This window comes from Embiotoca jacksoni, unplaced genomic scaffold (genome assembly GCF_022577435.1).
Source record: "Embiotoca jacksoni isolate LCO1_2020_lvr unplaced genomic scaffold, fEmbJac1.0.p SCAF_24, whole genome shotgun sequence".
Classification (NCBI taxonomy): Eukaryota; Metazoa; Chordata; class Actinopteri; family Embiotocidae; genus Embiotoca; species Embiotoca jacksoni.
The window spans coordinates 6,040,801-6,059,197 of record NW_027185375.1 but is presented as its reverse complement, the minus strand read 5'-3'; the positions used below and the strand labels follow the sequence as shown (position 1 = coordinate 6,059,197).

Here is an 18,397-nt window from a genome sequence, read left to right as displayed (position 1 = left end):
CTGCCTTCCCCTCCCCATGTCTTCGTTCATGTTTTTAGTTTGAGGGGGAAAAGCACAGCAATAAAATCTTAGTGCACATTTAAAGAATCATGTACACATTTAGTTTCTTTGACACATTCACAAATCACCATACAATGCAAATGAGACGACACATTTTCAGATTAACACACAGACTGAGGCAGTTCCACAACTCTCCACACATATTTGAAAATAATACTGCAACAATAAAAGCCCCATTCATTAAGAAATATGTAACAAGTAGATCAGAAGAGTCCAGAGCACTATCAGACTGACAGTCTGTGCGTTTATCAGTGGATTACTCGATGTCCAATACTCTGACCCGACCCACACTTGGCCTTGTCTGTGTTATAAAGGGACTCACTGAAGCCTCATGGGTCAAACAGTTACGGCAGGATTTCTGTTTATTCTTATTTCAACACGCTTCAAAAACGAATTGCCCAAAAATATAAATACAATGACTTCAAAACACAAATTCAATGAAATGATTCACGGAATCACAAATAACCAACGTAAAAATACATGAAAACAGTGACACATTCAAACCAACCTCACATCTTCATCAATTTTACACCTGCTTTAACATTCTTTGTTTTTGTCCAGTGTGACGTAGTGGCCCCGTCACTGACCGAGAGGAGCATTGACACACACACACACACACACACACACACACACACACACACACGCGGTTCATTGACACTACACACAGATTACTACGTCGGTACTCGGGAAACTTCACCGTTATTTGTTCTGCCAGTAAATGATCAAGAGTGCACACTTGGTAGTTCGAGCATAACTTCACACCGCTGGTCACTTACTGGAGGTCGACTCTCCTCTCAGCCTGTTCCCGGGGCTTCCCGTTCAAACTGAGGCTGACGCCAATCAGCTGTTTAATACGCCTGTAGCGGTGCGCAGTTCTGTGACGTCATTGGTTTCTGACCGTGCCTGTTATTAAAAATACAATTGTTAATCATAAAAGACAGATTTATCTGAAAGCTATTTGTTGGGCTCAGTGAAGGAAAAAAATATTTGTTTTCTGTTTTGTTTACTGCAGTAAACAGACGAATAATAACCTCTGGGTTAAGATATTTACTTTATTTTATGTATTCTTATAATCAATTAGCTTTAGAAGGTAACAGCTGCTTTGTTGAGACACTGTTGACTTTTGTAACTTTTAGGTTGAGAATTTGTTTTATTTCTTTTTTCAAACATGTTTGTTGTTTGTTGGTTCCTTTTTCTACTTTTTAAAATATTTTTGCCACCAATCTGCACTTCTGGGAGACGAGCACAATAAATTTCACCATCACTCTACCTACGACTACGCCATGTTTTGTGCTATCTGAGGGCTGAGGTTGAACCCCGTCACATGTGGCGTCAGAAGTGGGATGAATAGTCGAAAGAGGACAGTTCACCTTCCAAGACCAGGCAGACGAACTTTGTTCCAGCAAGGCGGCGCATCAGGAAGAGGAAGAGGAAAAGGAAGAGCCTGCGTCAGAGTCAGACAGACAGACAGCATGGGAGACTATAAATTCATCGTCATCCTCAGCGGATGAAGAGGAATGACCCCGGTCCACCCCTGTCTCATCTGGTGCATCAGGGGGAGAGCTGGTGTCCATAATGAGGGACTTTGTTGACGAGGGTCGTACTTTGAATGCATTGCCAAGACGTGGAGCTGGTCAGAGACTGAGTGGGCATGCAGACTCATTCCACTTCTATCTGGGAAGACACAGGAGGCCTGTACTGTGATGGATGAGGAACAAGCCCACAGAATAACTCACAGAAATATCTTTTTTTTTCAGTGACTATTTTAATATTTTCTTTTTATAAAGATTGTATGCACCTGACGAGCTGCTTCACACTGAATGTTCTTTCCTAATAACAGAACGGAGGCCTAGAAAGTCGACCTGAGGTTCGGTTACAGCGAGCGAGGGAGTGAGAGGTTAGCGTGGGGAGTTACATGAGAACTGTGAAGCTGTTTTGTCATTATCTCTGTTGTTGCTTCTCCCAAACCAAAAGGCACCCAGTCTCTACGCACTGATAGCCAGACGGCCTGGAAAAATGTTCAATTAACATCCTGTGGGGGCTGAAATTGCAAATAGTTTTTCAGAACGCGACTCTACCACTGTCTCCTCCCTATCTCTATTGTTTGTCATCAAACAGCAAGCAAGCAATCAGTTAGTCCGGGGAACTTTGAGGCTTTCTGTAAAATGGATGCTCAACTATTTCACATCATTTAAGTGTTCTTCCTTGTTTTTTTCCGTAATTTTATATCTTGTTGTGCACGTGCAAGATGTTTTTAAGGATGTTTCTACATTTTCTTTCCTGTTGTTTGTGTTGTTTTTGTCCCATCACTGTATAATTCACTATTTAAATCCAAAATATTGTTCTTGGATAAAGAGAGGATAGTTGGAAACACAACAAGGGGAAGTCTGTCCATTTCATTAATTATCTGTCCTTTTCAGGTCAGTGGCGTTACAAGCAAGCGTGTGCAGTTCAGATGCTGACGACAAGCTGTTATCGCAGATCTCACTGGTTTACATACATCCTGATCAAATTTAACTGCTTATCACAGAGGTGAAATTTAAAGAATACATTCCAGCAAGTTTTATTTGTGTCCACAAATCAAATACATCGTCCTCCACTACATTCATTTACCAAAATAACCACCAGCTGCAGTTCAATGAAATGAAACCCCAGATCAGTAGATTTTGGGTCTCGCTGACCCCCAGCTGAACTCATACTGGAAACAATTTGCAAATACATTGTTGTGACATGGTGCCATAGAAATTTGGCTGCTATGGAATAACATCCTGCCATGCTTATTGTAGCTCCCTACTGACATCTAGTGGACATTTCTAACAACAACACCTGCTTGAAATTCAAACTCAGGATTTCTCAGCTTTTTTCTTTTTTGAATCTTTAAAACAAAACTATAAACACTCAGAACGGTGGAACTTAAATTTAACTCCATTTTTAGGCTAATATTTGGCACAGCCATGTTTACATGTATTGAATGACACTGAAATTTCACCTGGCGATTACCACTGCAGCTCCAAGGCATGCAAACTTGAACAAAACGGACACAAAACATGATAAAAGTTGGTGAACTAAAGTTGTCCATTTGAGAGAATTCCAACATGATTGACACAGAAAACACACTGTACACCAGTGAGCTCCGTCCTGCAGTCCTCTGCTGCGGTCTCCGCGGGTCTCCACACAAACAGTCCCAACAGACAATTTTTTCTGGCTTACTGGCTTATGAGGGAATAAATAGGAGTTGAAGACGGACGGAGAATCTCTGCTGGATTCACGGGGCACACTTCAGTTCATGTCACTGAGGGTCGGGGTAGAAAACCTTAATATGAATGGCTGAGTTGTTCCGTGTACGCGTCACGGGCTCCCCGGCCTCGTCGGGGTCCTCGGGCTCCAGGTCGTCCACCAGCTCCACCGTGGAGGTGTTGGCTGCCAGCTGCAGCGCCCCTTGACTACTGGCCTGCAGCTGAAGGGCAATGTTAATAGCCCTGTTGATGGCCAGGCCCAAGCCGTGGACACAGATCTCCCTGTGGCCCCCGCCTTCCAGAAGCTTCTGACAGCGGGCCAACTGAGCCCTGAAATCTGTCTTCATGTTGACGTAGACGTCGTTCCTCCTCTTCGGGAGTTTCCGGGGGAGGCGCTTCCTAAGAGTGTACTCCACCGGGTCCATCTCGACAGCAGGCGAGCTGGAGTCGGTGTGCGCTGGAGCCGTCTGAGGGACGCAGGACATGCCGGGGTTACGAGGCTCCGTCATGTTTCTCTGTGTGTGTGTTAAGACAGCAGCTGGGGACAAAGGAGGAAGCTGAGGAGAGAAGACACAAAGTCAAATAGTATAAGAGCATAATACCCTCCGGCTAACTTAAACATCTCCTAATAGTTATTTTCATCTCGATCTGATTGTTCTTTAGTCCATTTATCATATGTATACAATAGAAAAATATAATATTAATTTTAAAAAATCAGCATCCCAAAATAATATCTTCAACATATAACCACCCAAAACCCAAAACCTTTTGTTGACTATTAGCAAAAGACAAATAGCAGCAAAAGATTTACACGATTGAGAAAATCGTGCAACCGTTAGTAATCAGGTACACAAAATTGGGGTTTTCCAGTTTCCCAGAGGGCTCAGCTGGGAGGAGTTATTTTCATTAGAAACTGCATTTTTAAATAATTTTGGTCTGTTATGACAATATTTCTTTAAAAATGAAATGAAAATAATAATCACAAAACACTGGTAGAATAAAGGTGACATTGAATGGATTTGGACTGCGAGTTTTGTCATCCTACCAGAGTTGTTTTTTATCCAGCTGCCAGCTGCAGGGACAGGTCATCATTACTCCTATCAGTTCTTTTAAATTACAAAGAAAATGTTTTAAATGTAATCGTCATTTAAAAAATAATGAATTCCAAACAGAATTCATATTGTTTCATCAGCAGCAACAGTAATGTTTACAGCAGCAAAGTCACAATAAACTCAGTAATATCTCCCCGGAAAGCAATCTGAAAATGTCAATAAACTATATCGATGGCATCAAGACACCGAGTGACGTTTGGAGATCATGAAGAACACAGACATCAGTCACTGTCAGTTATGCACTAATTTGCTGATTTTTCTCAGTTTGATGACTTTTGAAAACTGGATAAGACAAACTGACATCTGATCACATCACGTTGGGCTTCAGGAAATGGTGGTGGGACTTTTTCATTATTTTTCAGAATCTCACAGACCAAAGAATGAACGAATTAGAAACCGATCAACAGAGTAATTGGGAATATAAATAACCAGTTAAAGTCATTTCATAAAAGGGAAATATGAGATCAAACTGCATCATAAACATACCTTTATTCATTATTAACAGCGTTGACTTACAATCCTAACGCTGCTGTGAAGGCAGCGACTGGCAGCCTGTCACGATAACCGGACTATTGGCACCGGTTTAGAAACCAAACAGTTCTGACAGCAAGAAAATCGAGCTGCTTAAACCGAGCTGGCCTCATTAGTGTCATTCAGTCACGAAGCTCTCCCCACGCTGACCAGGGGAAACATCAACACGATGTTTAATGTCTGTTATCCTGCTGCAGACTGCATCTTCTAATGTATAATGGTGATCTAACACACGTCTCTTGTCCTCCAGGAATGACTCAATGTTTGTCTCCAGCAGAACCGATGATTATCATCCACATGTTGAGTAAACTTACCTTCAGAGGATAGTTTCAAATCACCACGTTTCTGTCGCTGGTCACTGACGTCCGGGGAGCATGTTTGTCCGTACAGGGAGTTTCTCCTGAGCCAAACAAGCAGTTTGTGCCCTGCGCACCGGAAGTAGTCTGACGGGAAAGAATCTCTGCGACACCGTTTTGGTCACATTCATGAATCCCTTTTTATTCCAACTCCCTCACAAAGTGTAACTCCGCGTGCAGAGTCACACTGACGGCTGCTGAGAGCCCTCTTTACTAAGGCGGAAGGTAAAAATACACCGGCGCGCTTTGGGAAACCTTTCATTACTCCGACGGAAACAGGAAGTTACGTCATCATGATGTTTAATCAGCACTGCTGCTTTAATCACCCGCTAGTAGATGGAATAAAAAAAAATGAGCCTAGAGAGGTGTTTTGAGTCCCATTCATGTTTCCGAGGGGCAGGACGTCACCATCCAAGACCGAAAAAAGTGCATCGTGTCAGGCACACAACCAGGTGGGTTTTTATTGACATTCATGGGGTTGTGAACTGTGAATTCATCCTCCAGGATCAGAGTCTCAACTGTGGTGTGATGACACTTTGGTTGACAATACGCCCACTCAGCACTTTGGAAATGCACAAGTTTTTCACCCACAACACAATCATTGCCCCCCCACCACTCCGACTCACCAGATTTGGCTCCCTGCTATTTATTTCTGCTCCCCAATAATCCCACACACACTTTGATGCGCGCTCTCTGTTCCAGTTTGTGGTTCTTGGAGAAATCGTCGATTCGTCGGACCGGTGATCACAAAAACGTGTGTAACAGGTGCTGATGTTGATCAAGTGATGAAACTTGGAATACTTATTCACAAAGGTTATAGCTTGTCACTTCTCCAGAAACGGTGCTCTGGATCAGTCTCAGTCTCTGAACTTTTTGATCTGCCCTCGTACACTCGCTCACTTAAACCTTCAGCTTGGTCTCCACTGTAAATGTTTATCTGCATTCTTCTTGTTACATTCTGTTAAATTCAGAAACACAAAACTTGAGATGATGTTTGAATAAAGAAAGAAAAAGTAAAACTTGAGACGTTCAAAGCCAGATAAGATTGTTCTGTTTATTCAGTCACTTAAGTACTAACATGCTGATCAAACCACAAACAGAATGAATGATCTTGTAATTCCTTTACAAGTGGAAATATTTTCCATCAAATATCTCACAGGAACAAAGACAAATTTTAATTTTGAGTCGTAAATCGCCTCATGTTTTATTCCTTCTTTTTAAATCTGCTGCACTGTGACGGCAATATAACATGAGACGAAGTGATATACATGAAATAAACATGCAAATATCTGACATCACATACAGAAACGAAAACCAACAACATTTGCACTGTGTACATCGGAACAATATAGTTTATATTTTTATACTTATTCTTTTGTATTAATTGTAGTTTTCTCACTTTATATTCTTACTTGTTTTTCTCTTACTGTTTAGTTTTTGATCATTGAGCATTAACACACCGAGACAAGTTGCTTGTATGTAAAAACAAATTTTGAAAAAAAAAAAAAAAAATCTGCTTCTTTGAGAAAACAATCAATAAAAGTTCCCATATCGTGTTTAATTTAATGAAAAGAAAAATAGCATTTTGTTGTTTCTGTCAGCCACATATATATTTTTCAGTAAGATTATAATGGCATGAATAGGTAGAACAACAACAACAACAACAAACATTTAAAATTCACTAATAGGATATTACTTCTATTAAACATGTTAAATGTCAACACAGGGAAAGCTGAGCAACAACTACAGTGATTTACTTGTTTCCTTATTTTTAAGCCACAAAGGTTAAATATCAGAAGAGAAGCATGTGTCCTTCCAAACACTAAAAGTAAGTGAGGAGGATTATTAGTCTCCTTTGATTCTGAATGACTCTTCCAGACTTTTTTCTGCCTCCTTGGTCGTGATCTTTTTCCAAGCTTCAGGAATATCAGCAGGTTTTGCATCATATGCTTCGGCAAAGTCATCGTTGTACTTTGTCATCACATATTTCCAGTAGTCTGATGCCTGAGAGCTCACATCTGGACGAATATCCCAGTTTGGATAAATTTTCCTGTACTCCTTAAAAGGATGCCTTTCATTGTTTGTAGCACTGCAGCGAAAATGAACGTCACTGGTCACACTGGACGAGCATATGTCGGTGGAAAGTTTTCCTGTTGCGCTCCACCTATATGTCCCCAGACCCTCCGGCCGATGCAGAGTCGCCCAGTGATCCTTATGGTCTTTGGTTCCTGCATCACAGAGCACATCACAGAATGGACACTGTTTGCCACAACCAACAACTCTGGTGAAAAGCTCATTCTCAGGATGCACACTGAGATGTTTTAGTTTCTTTTCAATGCCTGATTTTTTGAACTTCTCTCTAAGATCTTCTGCCATGTCAACCACAGACGCTGTGAGCCACTTAGCAAACTGTTTCTGGTCAGCTTTGTTCAGGATCATGAAATTACCAAGAGCATCCTGGGAAATGACCAGTTTATCACCAAGTTCTCTGCAGATATCTTTAACAAATGTCTTCAAGTCAGAGCTATTTCCTGTTTTGGCCTTATTGATTGCATCATTTATTTTTCTGATACATGTCTTGAGATGTTGGTCCTCAAACTTAAACATTGTAGAGCTGCTTGAAAACGTTTTCTTTATTTGTTCAAGTATCAATTTCTTTGCATAACTCTCATAAGAGCGACTGTAGCTCTGATAGCCTTCAAATTTATTCTTTGAAAGTAGATCCAGTAAAAGTGAATACTGGAATAAGGATCGTACGCTGAACATCTGGATTGTCAGCATTTCACCAACGATATCAGTACCCAGGTGACGGTTGACAAAGTCTTTAACAGCCGGCTTCAAGCATTGGTTGGTGAATTCTTCTGCCTTCTTCTGGCACTGGTCTCGTTCCTGGAACACATCTTTGAAATCAGCACAAAACTTGTCCTTGTTTTTAATCAGACATGTGTAGGGATCATTTACTTGTATGAAATCTTCATGCATTTTCTGGAACTGTCTGGCTGCGAATCCACAGATGTGCTGTTTCAGAGAAACCTCAAACTCGACGTCCGTCTTAAGATCTTGATTGTTGTGCAGCTTTGCATCAATCATCTTTAGGATCTCCTGGATGTAAGTGTCATGGTAATTGTTTTTTCTTTCCATTCTTTCAGCTACAAACTGAGTGCACTCATCTATGATGCTGTCAGACATTTCTTGCACAGCCATTGTGTGACTTTTAAGGTTCAAGTAACTGATCACTTTGTCTTTAAACTGTTTCCAGTGTCCTGGAGCTGCATATTTGAAAGGCTGTATTCCACAACCTTCCAGTGTCTTTTCATCTAATAATTGACATGCATGACTCCCCTTATGTCCCACATTCGATCTCAAGCATCTGGATACGCTGGTGAAGACATCTGTTGCCTTTTGTTCAGAAAAAGACAGTTTCTTCAGTGTTTTACTCCACATCTTGTTAAATTCTTTGTCCAGCTCTGTGTCTTTCATTTGGACCTTTTTCTTTCGACATTGATCAATTAAATCACACACTGCTTCTTCAATCTCTTTTTTATGAGTCTCCTTGATTCTGTCAATTTCTGTCATTCCCTGTCTGATGTCTGCTGCTGTTGTGAGCTGATTAAAGACAGATCTCTCCATTTCTTTTCGAAGTGTCTTTGCGCTGTTTGAGAATTCTTCTTTGTGTCCTTCGATCAGATAGACATGACCTTCTGTTTGCTGGAAGTATTCTGTGAGATTTTGTTGAAGTTTTGTCTCCTTTGACGACAGCAATGCAGAGGCTTTAATTTTCAAACTTGTGAGAAGTTCACTCATGTCAGATGTTTCAGAATTTGCAGCATCTGTACCAAAATTGGAAATCTTAGTTTCTGCATCGGTCACCCAGGTGTACATTTCTTTTTTGAATTCCCATTCCCATTTGTTGAATTCAGTGCAGAGCTTCATGTATGCGTCAGCTACAAGGCTGTTTCTGAAGCTGAAGATGAAGTTTTCGTGCTTCACTGCATTCCACAGGCTCGTCATCCACTCTTTAAACTCCATGATATTATTAGCAGATGACTCACAACGTCCCAGTAGCTGGATGGTGTTTTTCTTCAGATCATACACAGCCTCGCTGTATCCTGTATTGACTGGTGCCATTGGTGGGTTTCCATTCCAGAGTCCAGGAATGTACCAGTTCCCGGTGTCTGGATTGTAGTCCATCACATCAGTGAACTTCTTGTTCTCCTCTTTCTTTTCCATTTTGGCTGCAGCCTGGGTCATCTCATTCAGCTGTTCCAAGAACAGTTTCCTGTCTCGTAAGTTATTCTCATGGGCAGAAACATCGGACACGTTCTGGTGGACAAATTGACATTTAGGATGCTTGCCGACCTCCTTCATCCTAAGAAAAGCATGCACAACTATCTGTAGGATGTCCTTCATTTCTGTTGAATTCTCCATTGCAATATTGATAATGGTGATATCACTCAAGCCCACAACAAGAGTTGCAAGCTCATTGTCATGCTCGTAGCTGTTGTCCAGTTGTGCGAGCTCTGGTGACTTCAAGCCCTCAGTGTCAATGATCACCATGAAGTCACAGTTGAGAAGTCTTTTGATGTCTTCATTGATTTTGATGAGCAGCATGAAGGCACCTCGAGTGCATCGACCACTGCTGACTGCAAACTGCACTCCAAACATGGTGTTGAGGAGAGTGGACTTTCCTGTGCTCTGAACTCCGAGAACTGTGACCACCAGAATCTTGTTCTTTGGAGAGACCAAGTCACTGAGCTGAGAGAGAACATCACTCACCCATCTGAGAGGTATGTTGGAAGCATCTCCATCCACAAGCTCAACAGGAAATCCATCAAGCAACAGTTGTGCACACAGTTTGGGCAGATGCTGTAATTGTCGACGTGATTTGTGTTTTTCTGGAAGGGACAGTGAAGCTTCGTAAATCTGACCCATTTCTCTGAAGAAGTGTTCAGTCCCCAGTGAGCTGTTGGAAAGTTGTCTGTCTATTTCCTTGATCTCCTCTTTGTTCTCAGAATTCTTGCACTTTTCTTTGTACTGCTCCCTGAGTCCAGACAGTTTAATACGAGACACGTTATCGAGGTTCATTCGCATCCATTTCAGGAAGTAACACCTCTCTATCCCTTGGCTTGATATTGCTGCGATGAAGCGTGTCATGGCCGTCGATATGTCATAAGAGTTCTGCTTCTCCCGAAGTTTGGATTTCTGTATCTGGAGATCACTTTTGTAATTTTCTATGTTTTCCGAACCAAGTTTTCGAAGCCGAAACTCTTCCTTCTCTAAGCGAGTCAGTTCCTTCCATATTTCGCCTTGTAAGGGAAGCTGATCTTCTTTGTATTTAAGGATGTCCTGAATTTCTGCAGTGATGACGTCTGCATTTTGTTTGCCAGCCTGACACTCTGGAGAATCTTCATCAACCGAGATTCCAAACTCACGGGCAACAACAACCATCTGCTCTACTGACATCTTCATTTCTGACTTTTCAACCACATCATTGACTGTTTTTCTCAAACTTTTGACAAAGTCTGCATCATTTATCTTTTTAGTTTTTATAATGATGTTGTCTTTTGTCAACCCCAAATTAGTTGCTACGTCTTTTAGAGCTTCAAAATTGAAGTTCTTGCTCTGATGGTTGCCCACCAAGAAGATCTTTCCCTTGTGTTGTTGCTGGGTCAGGAGTTTGCACCCAGATTTCAGATCATCAAAAAACACAAAAACTGCTGCAGATGTCTGACACAGAAAGGAGTATTGTGTTTCAAACGAAGCAATGTCTCCACGAAGATTTGCCACAGCCACTGGCTGACTGAAAACATCCATGTTTCTGTTTCCACAAGGAAGGTACCAAGTGATTTCAGTCACTCCATTGGATATTCTTCTCGGACTGTCACCACAGTCCATGTCGTGGTGAACAAAGGTGTCATGGTACTGCTGAGAGTTGCTCAGAAGCTTATTGAGTATCTCCGACTTGGACAAGGAGCACTCACCCAGTCTCACAAAAGAAACCATTGGAAGCTCAGAGACAACAATTCTTTCTTCAGTAAAGCCTTTCGATTCAGACAGATTCGGAGGTCTGTACTTCTTAACAATGTCTCTCATGGCCCACAGCATGAGTGTGCAATGGTTTGTGTCACAATTAGGAAGCAGCAGAGGGACAGAAAACTGACACAAAGACATTTTGAGTGCCAATTCCTGCTGTACAAAACCATCAGAACACAGAAAGAGAGCAGTGATTATGTCGAGAGGGTTTAGCATGTCACCTGAATCTGGGCTGTCAAGTAGATCATCAAAATCTAACTCTGTAATCACTGATGTGTCATCACACCTTGACTCACATACAGATGCACACTTCAAATTCCTAGCTGTCACATTAACCATCATCAATTTCTTCAGAAAATACCATGGAAGGTCTGATTTACACTTGGCAGGCTCATCAGTAGTGGTCTTCTCATCAATCTCCAGTATTGTGCTGAGTGATAGCTTCTTTGTGTAGTACTCCGTCAGCCCCAAATCCTTCAGTAGGCTCTTCAGGTGTGCATCTGTGAATTTAAAGAGGCATTTTAATATGAATAAATATGGTTCATACATTTATTATTACAAAAGATCTGAAATAATATCTTGTTTTGGTGATATGTTTCTCCATAGAAATCATGTCAACTTTTGATATTATACTACAATTAAATTTTCATCACTGGCAGTTTGTGGGTAATATATCTACAAAAACTGAATATGTTCAACTGAATAAGAGCCCCTGTCAATGTCAGACTCAGTGTTAAACTCTTTCTACATGAAGATTGCATTACACTTTTAGTAATGTTCAGAAGTGTTTCATTGCCTTCATTTTGGGCATATGAACTGGTTCGTTGTCTTAGGGGGGTGTACTTTTTTTTTAATTTATTTCGTCTCTCACTGGAGTCTTGTCCAATTGTGTTAGCTTGGCACTTTAGGGCTTTGTGGTCTCACTTTCATAGACCTAAAGGACATTTCTAACATGTTGGAAAGATGCCATGTTGCTCTGGAATTAAGTCCCTGGGCAAAATGCCAGCACTTCTTTAAAGACCCTACACAAATGTTACCCATCATTTTAGATGATTTATTCAAGTCTAAAGTTGGATCGATGTACACACAGATTTAGCCGAGATAAGCAATCATGTTCAACAAAAACAAACAAAATAAGTTAATTTACGGTGTACTGTAGTCTACTGCAGCGGATAAACCTTCTTCACCTCACATACCACTGCCGGGTCATGCTGGGTCCCAACATAACTTTTATGGACAACACCAGAACAGGACACCACAGATAACAACTTCTCAAAGCTTTAGCATCGAAAACCTTATCAACTAGAAGCTAAACAGGAACCACTTTCCCACCTCAAACCAACGCACTGGTTTTCACACCAGGAAATGATGACTCCTCTCTTCATTCCGTACGCAAATGACCAAAAAAGAGAGACGAACCAGATGAACCTTTCCGTGTTACCACAATGTCATCTACTGGTTGACAACTGTTACATCTCCATAACGACAAACTCCTCACCTAAGCTTAATGAAAGTTTGGCTTAATTTCCACACACTCATTCCTGTTTTTCATCATGTATTCTGTGTTTCTCATATAATTAGTTAATCCTTGTGTAAATTGATGATGTAAATGTATTCTTTCTGCTGTCTGCAGCATGGCAGTAGCCTAATAGTAATATCAGGGTACGTCTCCTATGTTTAGATTGATGAATAAATTTATCTCTTGTTGCTCTTGGTCATGGTGGAAGAAATAAAAAGACAACTAATTCATACTTTTTGCCACGTAATTAAACAACCCAGACTCTCGCAGAACAAATAAGTGGCCAGAGGAGGTGTTTATTTTCACACCTAACATGCATTTAACACAATTTGAGTAAAACTGATGAATCTCCAACACACATTCACTTCAGTTTGTACTTTCTTTACAGCTTTTGTACTTTTTTTTTTTTTTTACAATTTCACTTTTACACAACCCCGTATCCAGAAAAGTCAGGGTGCTGTGTAAGATGTAAACAAAAACAGAATGGGATGATTTGCAAATCATGTAAACCCATATTTAATTGAAAATAGATCAAAGACAACATATCAGATGTTGAGACTGAGAAATGTTATTGTTTTATGGAAAATATATGCTCATATTGAATTTGATGCCAGCAACATGTTTCAAAAAAGTTAGGACAGGAGCTACAAAAGACTGGAAAAGTTGTGTAACATTAAAAGGGATGTCAATTGGAACATCTCAACGAATTAAGTTAACTCGCAAGAGATTAGTTAAAATAAATGAGTGCATAAAAAAAGCATCCCAGAGAGGCAGTCTCTCAGCAGTGAAGATGGAGAGAGGTTCATCACTCTGTGAAAGACTGCGTGGGCAAATAGTGCAACATAAAAGAATAATGTTCCTCAACGTAAAATTGCAAAGAATTTGGGGATTTCATCATGTATGGTACATAATATATCATATCATATATCATATCATATCATTATTATTAAAACATTCACTTCAAGATTTTTGTTTGCATTGATTCATGTTTTTGCTATTTTAAGAAATGAGTCTTTGGTAACCCTTTCGTCCAAGAATCTGCTGACAGGAACTTTGCGACATATTTCTTCATTTTAATTTTAGTTATCTATTTCTAACTGACCACACAACATACTGTGACTTTCTGCTGAAACAAAAGAGAAATGAGAGCTGACCTTCACCACCAGTCTGACAACCATCCTTGCTGGCAGAACAGGGTGTTGATGGAGGGTCCCCACAGGAATCGACGACAGCATTCATTCCCTTTTGATAAATGAGAAAAATAGATATATAATTATCCCATACACTCTATCTTATGAGGATATTATTGGTATTTTAATATGGACATGTACAAATTAGGGTAGCTGTTTACCTCCATTGAGAGAGCTGACTCAGCCATCCCACACTTGCTTCAAATTATTCAGGCAGCATCTCTCTGTAAGTAATGAGAGCCAATTATTGAAGTTTTTTACTCTCCACGTCCTGTAAATATCTAACAAACCCTCTCCTCTGCATCACATATTACTGATAATGATAATAATTGCTCATGTGCTCTGGAAAAGATTTTGGATTGCAGTTACCCCACCACCGTCCTGCGTGTGCATTGGGAAACCCCCATTTAACTGAAACGGTGCTTGCAACCCAAAAATGGAGTGAAATGATTAAGTTATACTAAAATATGTGTCGGACACAGACGGTCATCTGTCTCCAGAAGCCTGACAAACGCAAATAAAGCAATCACCAGACAATCATTTCTGGTATCTCCTATAAAATGCTTGGATAGCTGTCATAAATCATGGTGGTTTATGATCTGATGGTGACAGATATGCAGATCAAAGCAGTAAAAGCTGATAACGCGATCATTCTTTCGTCTATTAAAACATTAAGGTAGATATGAGATTGCACGGGAAATACAAATGAAAACTTAAAAAATGTAAATAAGTAAAACGTTTCCTGTGCGCGCCCTCCTCCCTCCTCGTGTTTATTGTAACGGATGTTAGACAAGGAGTGACAGAAGGTGAAGAGATGATGTGCAGCAGCAGAGTTTCCACAGGAAACAAGGAAAAGCAACAGGAAATACTTTTTTGTTTTAAAAAGCTCACTGAGGTAAAATGAAAATATACTTCTACAAATACAAACAATTCTTAAATGGTAAATCCAATTGACAAATACAAACTGAAAATACAAAATGAAAAACAAACTCTGCATTAAAAGTCACTGGTCCAAATAGTAACATAACCTTGTTGTTCTCTTGCTAGATTTTGGTCTTCCTAATCATGCAAATAATGAACAAAATACTAACAAAACAATAGCATAAGCAACCAACCTTAATCGAGGAGATCTGCCATGACAAAAAAAGAGTTGTTTCTTTGTGCTGTATTCGCAGGAAAATGTCCTGTTTCTGGATCTAAAGGACCTAAAGGACCACTCCTCACCGTGTGAACCACTGCAGTGCTGCAGTGCAGAGACTCCTTTTTATTTGTTCAGTGAGGATACTTTCACTTTCAAGATCACATGGTTTCCTGGAAAACTGAGCTTTTACAGTCAACCAAGTGATCACCCGTTATTGAACCGTGTGATGATAAAAATGACTTGCAGAAAGTGGTTTTCTTTGCTGTGCTGCAAATTTAAGATAGTTTTGTTGAAACCTGGAGTTGAAAATGCAGATTTTCTTTGAAAAATTATGCATTCTTAACTTCACTGTCAAACTCAAGGTCAAAATTTGTCTTGTATTCTACAAAAGCACAAGTTGTATTGGATCTAATTAACAATATAAGAAACATGTGCTTTAAAACAGAATAATAAGCTTCATACATTAGTTTGAACAAAATTACAACAATAAATCAACTTAACATTGGAGTTGTTTTTTAAAAAAAGTGCCAGTCAGTGATCAGCTGTTTTGAAATAATTACATTGACTTATTAACATAAGTTTTGAAGCAACAGAACATAAAGGCTGTGATTTCATTGGCTATGGCTTGTGTACAGTATCCAGCTGCTGACAGCTCTTGGAAAGCTGAATCCATTTACCTCCATAATTAAGAAATGACATGTTTCATTCAGCCCAAGCTTTAATTTTTTCCCCACTTATATCACTTTACCACAATTTTTGATGTTAAACATGCTGCCAGGTGATATTGTAATGGAGGGCTATGTTTTGACAAATATCTTTTTGTTTTTTACCAATCAGAGACAGACTTACTTTAAAGGCATGTGATCATTTCAAAACAGCAGTTCACTGACTTGCATCATGAAATCTTTTAATATACAATACGGTTTTGTTGTTTTTGCCTTTCAAATATTTAGTTTGTTCCCTGTAATACTCCCTCTGCCCACAAGAGGTCTCTCTCTATATGCTCAGTCACCTGCCTGCCACACCCACCTCACCTGCATACACTCTGACACAGTCCAGCCAGTATTGATCTCCTATTAGTCTGCAACCACCTATTACTGAATCCTAAGTTTCTGTTGCTTATTTAGCTGTGCCTCCACGCTGGCAATAACCATTACCATTATTCTTATGGCTTGTATGTCGGTCCGTCTGTCTCTTCCTCCCATTCTCCTGAACGCAATAGCTCAAGAACGCCTCAAGGGATTTTCTTCAAACTTGGCAAAAATATTCACTTAGCGTGACAGACATGTTGCCGTCACCATGGGTTCTTCCGGTCCGAACGCACAACAACTAGGTACAGTACAGTTGGTCAACGTGTTTGTTCAACATAAACAATATTTTGGCTCACTTGTGCTCTCCTGCCATGCAGTCCAGCATATGCCATACGGCCTGTCTGCAGCCGGTCTGCTGCTCCGTGTCCCAGGAGTGAGAGTCGTCTGGTGACCTGCTCGGGCTTTTATGTGGAGAGAGACAATCAGTGATTCACTGCAGCTGTGCCAATTAAGCCTCTTCCAGGCACCATTCCCTGAACCACTCCCCCAATCAGTCCCTCCTGCAGCTGAGCCATACTATGCCCCACTACCACACTTAGTACCAATACAGTAACTGATAAGATTTTGGTGGTCAAAGGGTAAAGGTCAAGGTCAAGAATGACTGTGCGATCCACAAGACTGCAATGTGGCCTTAGAGGAGAGTCTCACGCTGTGTTGAGACGACACAATATACTTCTCTGTCAAATGTGGATCCTCCGTGTGTCAAAGGCGGGAATCCCCCCCTGTAATCTGATGGGCAACCCCATGAACCCCCCTAATTTATATTGGTTTTCAATTATGTTAATCACAACTAGCCTTTAGACAAGTGCACGTGGACTGGCCTTGAGGAGTTCCTGGATGTTTTACAGCAGCCTGAAGATCATGGCCTGGCAAAAGCAGCCACAGTGTTACTAGAATTGTTTTTCCTAGAATGGCGAAGGCTGACTCTGCATGGCAGATCATTCCTTCGCCTTCCAAGGAAAACAAATGCGATCCTGGCAAAAGGTTCATGGCTCACACAGCCCAAAAACATGATCATGTTTCTCTGTGACACACATAGCAGGTACCGTCTACCAGTTTCTCTTCCATCAACATTTTAAAACACATCACCCGACAAAATGAATGGTCAGAAAAAACAAGGGAAGGTAGAGGAGGGAGACAAAATAATAAGAGAAAGGTGCCGCAGTCACAGATAAATGCCACAAAATAAGCAACATGTTCACCATTAAAAGTCATCAGTGTATAGATGTGTTTATTTTTGGTGCTGTTTGCTTGACGGACATCAGCGAGTGAACATTGCAGTCTAAAGCTTTTTGTAGTAGAGGGCTATTTGGGCTTTTGTATTTGACTCACCTTGGTGTGAGTTATGTTCATTTTTAGTGAATGTATTTGTGACATTTTTGATAGGATTGATAGTTGAATATAAAGATAACCATTTTAATATTTGAGCTAACTCTGTATCTCAGTCTCTTCTGAAGTGTTGCGAACTGTGTCGTATGTTAAACCTTGTACATTTGTGCTATGATCGGTGTATTCCTGGTGAGTTTTTCAGCTTTCACCTTTTTCACAAAAGAGATTTTGACTTGTCATTGTAGGTAATGCACAGGTGTATCAATGATGACTTAGTTCCATTGTTCCCCTGTAAGCCATGACAGCCAACCAGCACCTATACCAAAGCAGGACCTCCCTAATGAGGAATCTGTGTATGAGCTGAAGAAAAACATCCTCCACCTACGGGGTAATTGTGAGTCATCTGCTAATAATATCATGGAGTTTAAAGAGTGGACGACAAGCCTGTGGAATGCAGTGAAGCACGAAAACGTCATCCTCAGAAACAGCCTTGTAGCTGACACAGACATTAAGCTCTGCACTGAATTCAACAAATGGGAATGGGAATTCAAAAAAGAAATGTACACCTGGGTGACCGATGCAGAAACTAAGATTTCCAATTTTGGTACAGTTGCTGCAAATTCTGAAACATCTGAAATGTGAGAACCTCTTACATGTTTAAAAATGAAAGCCTCTGCATTGTTGTCTTCCAAGGAGGCAAAACTTCAACAAAATCTCACAGAATACTTCAAGCAAACAGAAGGTCATGTCTATCTGGTCGAAGGACACAAAGAAGAATTCTCAAACAGCGCAAAGACAC

The 18,397-nt window shown here is 40.5% G+C and overlaps 2 protein-coding genes across 3 annotated transcripts; both read right to left on the bottom strand.

Moving 5' to 3' along the window:
- Nucleotides 1–2,593: 2,593 nt before the first annotated feature.
- Nucleotides 2,594–5,551, bottom strand: LOC138204077 (ribonuclease P protein subunit p20-like). 2 transcript variants are annotated; one of them, XM_069159193.1, is made up of 3 exons: nucleotides 5,254–5,551; nucleotides 4,342–4,402; nucleotides 2,594–3,853 (listed from the first exon to the last, which is right to left on the bottom strand). In XM_069159193.1, the coding sequence occupies exon 3, from the start codon at nucleotides 3,803–3,805 to the stop codon at nucleotides 3,350–3,352; it is 456 nt and encodes a 151-aa protein (XP_069015294.1). In that variant the 5' UTR covers nucleotides 3,806–3,853; nucleotides 4,342–4,402; nucleotides 5,254–5,551; the 3' UTR covers nucleotides 2,594–3,349. The 2 variants fall into 2 exon arrangements, with proteins under 2 accessions (XP_069015294.1, XP_069015293.1); XM_069159192.1 differs by lacking the exon at nucleotides 4,342–4,402 and having other exon boundaries at nucleotides 5,254–5,550.
- A 784-nt stretch (nucleotides 5,552–6,335) lies between these two features.
- LOC138204076 (up-regulator of cell proliferation-like) lies at nucleotides 6,336–15,247 on the bottom strand. The gene is made up of 4 exons (XM_069159191.1): nucleotides 15,153–15,247; nucleotides 14,199–14,261; nucleotides 14,002–14,089; nucleotides 6,336–11,828 (listed from the first exon to the last, which is right to left on the bottom strand). The coding sequence occupies exons 2-4, from the start codon at nucleotides 14,223–14,225 to the stop codon at nucleotides 7,141–7,143; spliced, it is 4,803 nt and encodes a 1,600-aa protein (XP_069015292.1). The 5' UTR covers nucleotides 14,226–14,261; nucleotides 15,153–15,247; the 3' UTR covers nucleotides 6,336–7,140.
- Nucleotides 15,248–18,397: the final 3,150 nt, after the last annotated feature.

Coding starts and splice junctions, on each gene's coding strand:
- LOC138204076 (XM_069159191.1), bottom strand. CDS start 14,225: ATGGCTGAGTCAGCTCTCTCAATGGAG. Junction 14,090..14,198: donor AGTCAGCTCTCTCAATGGAG/GTAAACAGCTAC, acceptor ATTTATCAAAAG/GGAATGAATGCTGTCGTCGA. Junction 11,829..14,001: donor TTGTCAGACTGGTGGTGAAG/GTCAGCTCTCAT, acceptor TTAAATTCACAG/ATGCACACCTGAAGAGCCTA.
- LOC138204077 (XM_069159193.1), bottom strand. CDS start 3,805: ATGACGGAGCCTCGTAACCCCGGCATGTCCTGCGTCCCTCAGACGGCT.